The following is a 13,634-nucleotide window of genomic DNA, read 5'->3' on the forward strand; positions in this document are numbered from 1 at the left end:
CTCATCCCTAATCATTATGGCAAAGTACTGTCAAAATTATGCAGCGAACACAGGGTTAATCTTCTGGTGATCATCAGCTGGTGGCCGACTGAAAGGGTGAGGCTTAGGATAGAGAACGGTGTCATCTCAAACAATGGTGCATGTCGCTACGATATGCCACCAATGTCAGACAGGTGCGGGTCCCACCTCTTGGACCCGCTCCTATTTCCAGAACGGGACCCTGAAAGCGCATCCAACGTGTGCAGCGTGCTCTCCATTTATTTTTATTGGAGTTCCCAAAATTTCGGAAGTCCTATAGAAGTAAATGGAGAGCGCACGTGCATGCACAGCCACCCCTCTATTCACCTCTGTGGGACTACCAGAAATAGCAGAGCAAGTGCTTGCTTATTTTCAGAACTGAATGGAGGGTGGCCAAGCTTGTGTGGTGCTCTCTTTCACTTTCAAGGGCCTTTTCTGGACATAGGAGCAGGTACCAGAGGTGGGACCTGCACCTGTCTGACATCAGTGGCTTATCCTAGCGATATACCACCAAAGTCTGAGATGAGACAACCCCTGTAACTGCCTTTTTTGTCTACCGCAGACAGAACACAGCAGGGAGGTTCCTGCTTCAGCCAGTTGTTTCACGGCCAGACACAGGACTGGGACACGACGGGACATGGTTGACCTTCTGGGACACAAAGAAGATTTCCTTACATATTACTCAGTTTTAATTAGAGACAAAATAGGACCAATTAAATGGAGGAGAATAAAGGGGAATGCGCTGAATCTGACACCCAAGGACATAGGATTATTTAGAATTTAATCTCATTTGCATCTTTACATTCTAAACGTTTAGGCCCATGATTTTATTATATTTGTTTAGGTCATAATACAAACTGTGCACTTTGCAACAGTAACAAAGCATAGTCCATGTAATCCCTAAAGAAGTGGGTATGGAATGTATCCGATGATTAGGTATATGGAAAACATTTTGGAAAATAACCATGGGTGTAGCAGTTTACTTTGTGGAAGGCTTGGCATTTCTATTCTAAGCTTTTTTATTCTTTAATCTCCTTTGTTATACAATGTGGCAGCGCAGGGTTAATCTTCAGCAGGAAAAGACTTGCTAGGTAGGTAGCTTTGGCAAAATGATTCCATTTGTGCTGAGCAAAGGCCTGCGTCCTGCCCGGCTCTGCTAATCCCACCGTCCTGTTGTCTTATTAATATTGATTGCATGGAGCCAGCGATGGGTTCAGCTCGAGGTCTCCCTGTGATGCGAGTCCCTATACAAGGCAGATGGCAGTCAGCAGCCACAATCCACACACTTATACTCTAAAGCTAAAAATGACATCTTCAGCAACACCAGAAACCTCACGTGAGGTCGCTCCATCTGCACAGCAATATTTGCGATATTCCTAAAGGGGGAAAAAAGTTACCTCTTGGGAAGATACCAGGATCCATAAAGGTTGCCATGCTGAAATTTGCCAACACAAAGAGGAACACGAGCCCATTGTACACTGGGATAGCTGGAGAGATTTCTCTTGTTAACCAAGGGCACCTGAAAAAAAAGAAGATGCTGCATAAAACACTTTTATTGACTGGTGAAATACAGCGAATTCTACTCTGGCACACAAGACAGCAATATATTTAAAATCCAAGACCAGGTCCACAGAATCGATAACGAGCGTCTTCCAAATAGTGAGATTTGTGAATTTCACATGGAAAACAATGGAAGGTGGATTCTGAGTGACTGTATTGCATGCTGAAGTGAACATACCCCAAGGCCACTATCACATGGTCTGTATTTGTAAGCCAAAACCAGGAGTGGAGAAAAAGCATTGGAAAAACGTGTGCCTCTTCAAGGTTTTGAACCCATTCCTGTCTTTGTTTTAGAAATACTGATGTAGAATACTCACCATGTGAAAGTTCGGTAACATATGACACATATATATTACTCAGATATGTCACAGACTAACCATGGGTTTAACTCACGTGAACTCACAGCCTCATAGATCCCCAGGAAGCTGCGAGTTCAGGTCAGTTAAACTCAAGGTTGGGCTGCGAAACATCCAGGTAATACGGATGTATAATGCACTGGAATAATGACATCATAATGAATAACGAATCCAGCCTTAGTCTATATGCTACTACAGAGGCTCAATACCCAGTTCCCATTCAATAACTCCGAAAATGGATTCACTTTTCACAACTCATTAATGGACTACATGGATAGATCAATCATGGCCGAACTATCAATAAATAAAACTATACGTTATATCGTAGTATAAAATGATTAGGATGGGTCAGTGGTTGACATTTGACAAACGGGTAAACCTGGCCATACACAGGAGATTAAAGCTGGCTGGAATGAGGGATGTTGGCCATTACGGTCGACTGACATTTGAAAAAGTAGCATGAAAGATCGTGCACGATGGTTGACGGCAGACTGTTCTCGGCCATGATGGAAAATTTTGCTAGTTGTCGGCTGAAACTGCATCTTTATGGCATGATCAGCTATTTGTCTGCCATTGTGCTCAAGAACCGACTCCCTGATCGGATCATTCATCCAAACAATCACATGGATGACTGATCGGCCACAATGCATCCAATCATTGTCTCAAGTGTATGACCAGCTTAAAAAGAGCCCTTTACACAGGCTGAGAATCCGCCAGATAATCCATAACAAGCGTTTATAGGAACGGTTGTTAGCGATCATCTGGTGATGTAAAGGTGCCGCCGATTACCCAATGAACGAGAAAAAGCTCACTCGTCGGGTAATTGGATTGTTTGTGTATGCAAAGAATGTGCTCTCTAAACAGCCTCTGCTGCCGGCAAACAATGATTCTGTATGGGAACGAGTGCTGGCATTAGTGGTCACTTCTCCCCATACTGTGGGGGGGGGGGAATCGCCACATGTAATAGCAGAAGTCTCCTCCACTGACGAGCAGGCGATTGCCAGGAAGGAGCGCTTCCTTCCCGACAAATGCCTGCTGAATTGTCCTGTCTAAAGGGACCTTTACTGAGAGTAATGCCTGCATTAGACTGGCCGATTGCCAGACAGTTTATCATTAACGAGAATTCACAGGAACACTCGTTAGCGATGATCTGGCAGCCTAATACTACCGCTGTTTAATCGTTCATTGGGCAATCGGCATCTTGCTGGCGGCAGATTGGCAAACAACTAGACAGCATGGGGACAAGCGATGGCATAATGATCGCTCGTCCCCGTGCTGAGAAGGAGATCGCTGCATGTAATAGCAACGGTCTCCTCTGCCAGCGAGCAAGCAATTGCTGGGAAGGAACGCTTCCTTCCTGACAATCGCCTGCAGGATCGGGCTGTCTAACACCGCTCTACAAGGATTTGAATGCAATCTATTGTTCCCAGTTATCAGAAAATTCAGATAAGGAAAGTTAATTTTAGGTTGGTTAAGATTTTACACAATTAAATTCACAATAACTACAGTAACATATCCGTATCATACAATATTTGACGTCCAATCACCAGTAATTTATAACCAGGTACATGATCAGTTTCACAATCACCGATAAAACAATACTATTACATGTAAGTACAGCTGTGTGGAACTACAAGGCAGAGCATGTCCTGGCCTAGAAGCCAAAGCAGAGACCTGTATTTTCTCCATAGCTTGAAACCCTCCGTTTTTTTTCTTGCTGGTGCCAATTCTTGCATTGTTCCCACAAACATGTGTTCTGTTTTTTGGTAGATCAAGGGAGCTGGTTCTGCTGTTCAGATAACGGAGAACAGATCTTTGGTATAGAGGCAATTAGAGGCTCACCCAGAAGGCTAGTAGCTGAGCTAAATGGTTGTGACAATTGTAACCTTCTCATATCAGTACAAATGCCTCACATTCCCTCAAGGACACAGAAAAGCAACCCATTCGCCTGTTCACAGATTGAATATAGCATATGAATGTTGACAGCCGCACAGGGAGGTAAAAATTGCCATATGAATACACAAAGCACAGTGTCAGCCAGCGGGGGTCAAACACTGCAGGACAGGTATTCATTACAGGAAGAACATTGCTAAGTGCAACGGGCGCCTCCCCCCAGGGCCCTTTAGGAGGAAAAAGCACTTGTTTTCATGACGCCAATTGCAGTGAAGCAACAAGGGCACAGGATCCCTTTTTAATGATGCAGTAGATGGTACCCAGGTGTAGGAATGCCAGAATGGTGTAGGGTGGCTTAAATGACCCTTAATGTTGGCGCACGTGTCACGGTGCTCCTACCTGGATACGCTGGACCCTAGGCGTTGGCTCCAAAGCAGTGAAAAGGGGGTAGTTGAATGATGGGATAAAGAATAAATTGAGTCCAGACCTTGTGATGAAGTTGAAAACAGCTTTACTTTGCTTAAAGGGGTTATCCCACCTTTCAATTTTCAGGCCGTCGCATCGCTTTCCTGCTTTTCAAGCCGCTCAGTCATGGGGCGTTGTCCTCTGTATTGACTGACAGCGGATTGAGCGCTCTGCAGCTCCACTGACTCCGCCTACCCTGCCTGCGTGTGCGCTCCCGTGTCAGCTGTACCTTCTGCCAGCAAGCACCTCATACTTTCCTCCCTTCATGCTCCCCGATCGCCATGGTAAGATCAATAACATATATCCTGTGAGTAAACCGCAAGCTCATATATCCTGTGAGTAATCCGCAATTATGGGGCATGCGCGGACACCGAGCGACGTGCGCGTTCATGGAAGAAAGGCATCCACAGTGTATATCAGGGTTGTTCCGGCCGCCGTGCATGCGCGACAATTGCTTTGCGCTGGTGAAAGGTGGCCGTAACCAAGGGAGAGCACGCAACAACAGTGAGGTAACTGGGGGAGGATTATATTTAATATGGTGAAAAATAGGTAAATGATTATATTTATGAAAATTCACAATATCGCATTGTGGACTGATTTAGACAGATTCATTTTGATGGGATAACCCCTTTAAACGTTTCTCCAAACAGTTTCAGGCTTTGTCTTGGTTTCCAGCAGGCTTTAGCATTAACGGTCTGTGGCAGGCAAACTCCTCTCTGCTATATCTGTCGCTCTCTGGCTCTGCTGTGCTGACAGGCTTAAATAGAATCTCTGCTTCGGCAGGATGCTGCAACTTCTCTCTGTAGTCTGATTCCAGATTTGTCCAGGGAGCTATTTCCTGCCTTCAGAGGCTCCAAGCTGTGGCTTCCACGTCCAGCAGAGCTGAAGGTGCTCTAGCTGGCCTAGACAAGGCTTGGCGTCGGCACATCAAATGGCGACATGCCCACCCCTTTCTTTCTTCCCCTAGCAGGGGGTAAGCTAGACTAACTCAGTAACACTCCACTCTCCCTGCAGCAAGCGGGACAGGCCCACCACACCACAGAGGAGGGTGTTAGAATGGAATGCTCTATTCTATGTAACTATAGCTCTGCCATTTACGCTGCCACCTGCTGATGAACCAGGCATATTACATTTGAACATAACAGTGGCAAAATAGGAAATGCACATTGTGAAGTACTTGGAAATAAACACACAAGATGACACTAGGTTAACCATAGGAGATAGTAGCGAGGTGCATAAGTGGTAATGCCCCTCTGGGGTGTTGCAGAAGCAACATTTTGCATATCATGCTACAAAACGGCACTAAATAAAAAGCACAATCTGAAACAGGTCACACATGAGCTAGCTGTCCAGATATTGCTCACGCATTCTGCACAAAAATACCTGCTTGGCCGACACACCATGATTATTTCCACAGAAAGAGGAACAAGTCTCTGACCTCTCTGGCTGCAGCATATCTCCTGTGGCCTGTTGAAATCCAACATGCCATATCCCTCTGTAGCTCCCCACCCCTGTTCCCCCAATAATTGCCATATATAAAAGCCGGAATGTGCCCATACACATTATATTGTAATCTGACCCTTAAAAAATAAATAAAAGGCTGTCCAGACATTTTAGATAGCCGTTGGCTAAATGCACATTTAGTTGATATATATCCTCCTATAGATAGAGAAGAAAGAGAGAAGAAAGCTACTGACCAATACCTCTGGAGGAGCTTATCTCTACTGTCAACAGATAGACCAGGCTACAAAATACAGTACTCGGATTGATGGCGACATACTGTATTCCCATTTAATGACCGTATAAGTTGATTTGCAGATATCCTATGTTGGCCTGCTACGTGCTGACCAACATAGGAACTGCAGTTCTAATATGCTGGGTCTCTTCAGAGAGACTAAGTATTAGAATGAATGACCCAGGGTTTTTATTCACTATTGAGATGCCGTGGTCACATTTGAATTACTGCAATTGGCATTATTGCCGGTTGCGGAAATTACATGCGGGCCTCTGCTGTTTGAAACAGCAGAGACCTGCCGGTTATGATGCCCGCTGCAGCGCTGAGCCTAAGGGTTAAATAGCCTGTTAGGGTTAAAGGGGTTAAAGGGGTTATCCAAGCCCTAAAATGCCCCTCACACTGATTCTACTTACCTTGCTCCCCAGCTCCCGTGTCGCTTCTGACACCCGCACGGCCACCACTGCATCTCCCATCGCGCTGATGAAAACATCCGGTCACGGGAAGAGCAGCCAATAGCAGGCCGCGACAGGAACGAGCCTTACTAGCATCACCCACGATGCGGGTATATGAAGCTACGCGGGAGCCCGGGAGCAAGGTAAGTAGAGTCAGTGTGAGGGGCCCAGGCAGTAGGGGAGGCATTTTACGGGTTGGGTAACCCCTTTAAGGCTTGTTCACAATCATCATTAGGAAAGGCCAGGCGATGCAAATTTCAAAAGCTTTATAAATATGCAGACTCCTCCAACATTGTCCCAAAAAAACAGCAGCCATTGGTTTGTCAAAGCAGGTGCCCAACACTCTGAAAATGAAAATGGATAAGTCCCAGGAAGCAGGAGGAGCCAATAAAAGATGGCAAAGTGTTTTTCAGGCTTCCATTTCCTCAGTTCGCAATGTAATTAAGAAATGGCAAATAACAGGAACAGTGAAGGTCAAGAAGACCAAGTCAGATGCTCATAGGATTGCTAGAAAGACAATTCAGAAGCCCTGCTTGACTGCAAAAGACCTTCATGAAGATTTAGCAGACTCTGGAGTTGTGGTACATTGTTCTACTGTTCAGCGACACTTGCACAAATATGGCCTTCATGGAAGATTCATCAGAAGAAAACCTGCATCAGAAATTTGCAAAGGAACATCTAAAAAAGTCTGATGCATTTTGGAAACAAGTTCTCTGGACCGATTAGTAGGGATGAGCGAAATCGACTTTGGATGAAACATTCCCGAACTCTGGAACCGAACCAGAGTTCAGGAAATGGTCTTTTACAGTACAAATTAATTTATGAAGTTATTATGTGAAGTGGACAGACCTCAAAATAACAGTCCATAGAAAACAGCCCAGAAGACTTTTGAAAGGAAGAATGGATGAAAATCACTCAAAAACAAGAAATGAAAGACTCTTGGCCGACTACAAAAAGCGTTTACAAGCTGTGATATTTACCAAATGGGGTGCTACAAAGTTTTGCTTCGGGCCCCTTTCCTTTTTTGTTGTGTTTTTTTTTTGTTATGAATGTGTCATCTTTAGCATTATGCCTTTTGGAGATCATTTAATCTTCAAATTTATTAACTGTTCAAAGTAACAGTAATTTTGACCAGGGGTGCCCAAACATGAGCATGCCACTGCCTTTTTTAACAACAATTTACTGTATTCCTGTCATGCCTTTACTGATATTCAGTGCTGTACATTGTGACAAAAATGACATCTGGTCTGGGTCTTATGCCAACTTCTTTCAAATTTGTAAGTTAGCAAATGACCCTTCAGTACAAGCCCCCTGCAAAGTCCACCTCTCTCTGTCCATCTACAATATCTTCACAACATAACTCCACATATCTACTCCTACTGTCCATGTAGGCGACAGCTGGGATTTCTGCAATATATCTATATCCCTGGTTTTTCAGAGGAATTATTAAAGAAAAAAAGGGCCACAAAGGGTCAAAAATTAAAACACAATACATACTCATCTTTACTGATCACACGCCTCTGCCATTCCGTCGGTCCCACTGCTCTTCACCACCTGGTCCATGCTGGCTACTCAGTTAATCACTGTCTGTAGAGGTATCAGACCTCTGCCAGTGACTGACGGAGCGAGTCTTTCCTGGCGTTTCCGCCATGTTTAGCCAGAACTAGGAATTACAGTGGGGACCAGACCAGTGACAGAACAGCAGCAGGTGGGCAGTGAGAGAGAGAATGGTTAGGTTTTCATTTTTAACCCTTTCTGGCCTATCTTTTAAAATAAACATTGATTTCCCTACAAATCCCCTTTAATGGTTTTCTACTGCCATGGTCCTTAGTTTAATGGGAATTTTTTTGGAAAGTTTACTTTATAGCCTTCTTCCATAAATCAGTAATACATGGAATATGAGACGCTGACAGTGATGTTCGTTACAAGATCACCTCCTGCATTTCAATACTTGTTCAAAATCCCAAGCACAAGGAGCCGTGACCCAGCACTAACGCTCTGCACACACGCATGAGCCATGGACTGAAAAGCATTTTTCCTTGCCTACTCGTCCTTTCCCGTAAATTGAACAATATGTTCCATTCTGTTAAGTTCAGAGAAACATGTTCTCCAGCATTTATCAATATGCAGAACAGTGAAATCACAGCATGCCCCCTTTAAACTAGGGAACAGTGACAGTTTAATAACATGCATTTCAGCTCATTTAGACATTTCTTAGACCCTCTATGTTTTATGCTGTATTCCAACAGATTCCACATATTATACCGGGGATTTTCGGGTTTATGCAAATAAAGCTTGTTCATTGCATAATTAAAGACGAATGGCATCACTGCACTGGTAATTTACTTCCTAAATGAAAATTAAGCAGCCTTCTACATAGTGGTCATTAAAAATTTGCTTTTTGATACTGCGCAGTGTGTGCAAGTTCTTCACCTAGCTGGTAGTGCTGCAGAATCTGACCTAAAAATCCATGTTGAATGACATGGAGGACAGCACTTCTCCATAAATGCAGTCTCTTTATTCGGTTAATACCATACAGGCAATGTTTCAATCCATGTATACAGGTGGCCAGTATGCTATAAGGTGCTTACTGAATGAAGAGGCTACTTTTATGGAAGAAGTGTCCTTAAAATCTTTCTAAATGGATTTAGGTCAAGTTCTGTTCAATTTTAGCCTCATCTGATTAGATAACCTTCTTCCATGTCTTTGGGGAGTCTGCCACATACTGACTATCAAACTCCAAACATGTTTCCTTATGTTTCTCTTTAAGAAATGTTTTTTCTCTGACCACTCTTCCATAAGCCCCACTCTGTGGGGTGTTCGTCTTATAGTGGTGCTTTGGACAGATCCTTACATCCTTCACTGTGGACCTTAGGAGCTCGTTCAATGTTATTGTTGGAGCCTTTGCTGAATCTGATTAGTACCCTCCTTGCCTGGTCCATGAGTTTTGGTGGTTACTTGTAAGGTTTAGGGTAGGCACAACTGCAAGGGTAGGTTCGCACCGAGTTTTTTGTAGGAAGATTTGAGGCAGATTTTCCTGCAGGTATGTCAGCCGGAGCCAGCAGTAGATTCATCAAAAGGAATTGTAAATATAAAGGAATAACTTATACTTCTCCTTCCTACTGGATCCACATTTGGCTTTGGCTGAAAAACCTACAAGAAAAACCTCCAAAAAAATATAAAAAAATCTGTGTGAACCTACCCTTATAGTTGTGGCATAGTCTTTCCATTTTGTTCTGTTGGATTTAGTCATTCTCCATGGGATGTTCAAAATTTGGGGATTTTTTTTTTTTTTTTAAATAACCAAACCCTAATCTATACTTTTCCACAACTTTGTCTCTGATCTGTCTGGAGAGCTCCTTGGCCAATTCAGCAGGAGGCGATTGTTGAGAAGGAACCATTCCTTCCTGGAAAACGCCTGCTCGTCAATGAAGGAGACTGCTGCCTTTACATTCAGCGAGCTCCTCCACAGTATGGGGAGGAATGATCGCTGATGCCATTGCTTGTCCCCATACAGACTGGTTGTTTGCCAGCAGTATCATTTTAATTCCAGGTTGTAATGCAACAAAACTGGAAAAACACCAAAGTGGGGGGAAGGGGTTGCTGAATACGTTCCAAGACAGACTTCGGCCTAATTCACACGTCAGTGTTTTGGTCAGTGATTTCCATCAGTGATTGTGAGCCAAAACTAGAAGTGGAGTCTACACAAAGATAAGGTATAATGGAAAGATTTCTACCTGTTCAGCGTCGCGTTGCACCTGGTTTTGGCTCACAATCACTGATGGAAATCAGTGACTGAACACTGACTGTGTGAATAAGGCCTTAAGGCTACTTTCACACTTGTGTTAAAACAATCAGTCAGGCTGTTCTGGCAAATGAGCAGCTTGTTGAAGTTGTCCGGATGTGGCCTAGCCGGATATGGCTGTTACACACCAGAGCCCATAGACTATAATGGGAACCTGCAGAGATGGCAGCATTCGGCCAAACAAAAACGGTTGTGTGCAGTGATATGCATTTATTGCAGGTATTCCCAGCAGATCCCATTACAGTCTATGGGGCCTGGCAGGCACACCGCACTATCCGGCTATGTCGGATCCAGAGAACTCCAGCAGGTTGTTCCTTTGCTGGAACAGCCTGAAGGATTGCGAATGTGAAATTGGCCTTTGTACAACCTGTTTAATTCACAGAAACCACTAACATTTGTAAAAAAAATTTTTTCCTTGTCAAAAGGTGTCCATAGCCTTTAATATCTGCTTTTAAATATATTGCACATTTGATTTTATTCTGTTTTGGGGAAGAAAAAAATAAAAATAAAATTATATATATATATATATATATATATATATAAATAAATAAATAAAATGAAGCAAAAGAAGGCAGCACTCCGGATGATAGTGAAAAAGTGGACGGTTTATTCACTCATCAGCAACGTTTCAGCTCTCTCTATGGAGCCTTTTTCCAGCTTTTTGTTTGTGTGTGTGTGTGTATATATATATATATATATATATATATATATATATATATATATTTATTTGGGATCGACCGATTATCGGTTTGGCCGATATTATCGGCCGATATTGAGGATTTTGACCGTTATCGGTATCGGCATCTATTTTGCCGATATACCGATAACATATTGGGAACACAGAACGCGCTGCTCTCAGCGCTCTCTGTGTTCCCTCCGCAGCACAGGGGAGAAGGAAGCAGTGTCTCCTCCCCCTGTGCTGCTGCTGCCGCTGCCGCCAATGACAGAAGACAAGAGGAGGGGAGGGGCTGTGGCCGCTGCGCCACCAATGAAGATAAGCCTTTCATTCATTCATATACAGGAGGCGGGAGCTGGCTGCAGAATCACATAGCCGGCTCCCGACCTCTATGAGCGATAGCTGCGGGCCGCGGTAGTTAACTCCTCAGGTGCCGCGGATCGCAGCTACCGCTCATAGAGGTCGGGAGCCGGCTATGTGATTCTGCAGCCAGCTCCCGCCTCCTGTATATGAATGAGAGACTTATGTTCATTGGTGGCGCAGTGCGCCCCCCACCCCAATCCCGGCCAATAGTAAAAACATTGGTGGCGCAGTGCCCCCCCCCCCCCCACCCCACCCAGTATAACTCATTGGTGGCAGTGGCCACAGGATCCCCTCTCCCCTGCTCCTCCGATCGGAGCCCCAGCTGTGTAAGCCTGGGGCTCCGATCGGTTACCATGGCAGCCAGGACGCTATTGAAGCCCTGGCTGCCATGTTCAGCTCCATGCTGCTGTGTGCACAAAGCACAGAGCAGCAGGGAGAGTGTGAGATCCTATTCACCCTGATAGAGATCTATCAGGGGGAATAGGACAAGGGTTCTAGTCCCTAAGGGGGCTAAAAGTTAGTAAAAAAAAAAAAAAAAAAACACAAAAATATTAAGTATAAATGAAAAAGATTTATAAAAAAAAAAAATACACATTAACAATAAACAAAAAAATACACATTAACAATAAACATTAATTTTCAGCAGATTTGTGTAGGAATTTTTATTTTTTTCTCAAAAATGAAAATTCCCAGAATATCGGTATAAATTATCGGCTATCGGCCTGAAAGTTCACAAATTATCGGCATCGGCCCTAAAAAAAATCTATATATATATATATATATATATATATATATATATATATATATATATATATATATATATAGTAATCTGCTCTAGAAGCAATGCTTCTAGGGAGAAAATCCCTTACAAACGGCGCACAATAGCGTCTCTGATGCTCCATACTTCACAGGTTTACACTCTGATGTGACTGAACTGGAAACAAATCCAATACTTGTAGGAGGAAACACTGCTACTCAGTATCAACATACTAATGCCATGACATCAGTGCTGGAAACCAATACCGAATGGTGGAGGAGAACAAACATCTGCCCTGTACATAAATACTTCATATATGTGTAATGAAGTTATGGAACTAATCATACCTAGAACAGCTACACGGGAAGATGACTTGCCAACTCTGCTTCCTGTTGTCTCACACAAATGTATATACATGAAACGGATGGTAAAATATACAATTTTATTGAGAGATCTTGACACTGGTTGGATACACAGAAGGGTAAAGACGGACAAAAAACTGCTTTGACACAAAACACATGCATACCAACGTCTGTCACTAGTAAAAAGCTAAAAAGGAGTCGGAGTGGATGAATGCTGAACTTATAAAGTTCTCATTTACCGTACCAAACAAAACGAAAGTCGCCCTCCATATGCTGAACCTAAGGTCTTAACCCTTTGTGGACATGAACAATTGGCTACACCAATCGCCATAACTGATGTAATAATATTAATGTACAGGTTGTGGTAGTCAAGTAAAGTACGGTAGTTATTTTCCATGAAGAAGGAAAGCAGTTTCTCTAGTGCCACGTATTGAGGGTAGCTCCCTATGAGTCAACGTCTGAACTTATAACAGGCCTTGTAACAGGACCATGGATATAAAGGCAAAAAATAAGGCCTCACGCACACGACTGTATGTTCAGTCCACATGCAAAACACATTTTTTGTGGATTGGATGCAGAACCATTCATTCTAATGGGTGTCGCAAAAGATGCGGACAGCACATTGCGTGCCATCTGCATCCGTATGTCCAATAAATATATATATATATATATATATATATATATATATATATATATATATATATATATATACATATATATACACACACACACACACAGTACAGACCAAAAGTTTGGACACACCTTCTCATTCAAAGAGTTTTCTTTATTTTCATGACTATGAAGGCATCAAAACTATGAACACATGTGGAATTATATACATAACAAACAAGTGTGAAACAACTGAAAATATGTCATATTCTAGGTTCTTCAAAGTAGCCACCTTTTGCTTTGATTACTGCTTTGCACACTCTTGGCATTCTCTTGATGAGCTTCAAGAGGTAGTCCCCTGAAATGGTTTTCACTTCACAGGTGTGCCCTGTCAGGTTTAATAAGTGGGATTTCTTGCCTGATAAATGGGGTTGGGACCATCAGTTGCGTTGAGGAGAAGTCAGGTGGATACACAGCTGATAGTCCTACTGAATAGACTGTTAGAATTTGTATTATGGCAAGAAAAAAATCAGCTAACAGTCTATTCAGTAGGACTATCAGCTGTGTATCCACCTGACTTCTC

The 13,634-nt window shown here is 43.2% G+C and overlaps 1 protein-coding gene across 1 annotated transcript in view; it reads right to left on the reverse strand.

Annotated features, from left to right (window-relative positions):
* The window catches only part of ZDHHC8 (zinc finger DHHC-type palmitoyltransferase 8), an 85,611-nt gene that overhangs the window by 20,665 nt on the left and 51,312 nt on the right, over positions 1 to 13,634 (reverse strand). Inside the window, exon 2 of the mRNA XM_040416305.1 lies at positions 1,416 to 1,537. Coding sequence (XP_040272239.1) covers positions 1,416 to 1,537 — 122 coding nt within the window. The remainder of the gene's footprint in view (positions 1 to 1,415; positions 1,538 to 13,634) is intronic.

This window comes from Bufo bufo, chromosome 2 (genome assembly GCF_905171765.1).
Source record: "Bufo bufo chromosome 2, aBufBuf1.1, whole genome shotgun sequence".
NCBI lineage: Eukaryota > Metazoa > Chordata > Amphibia > Anura > Bufonidae > Bufo > Bufo bufo.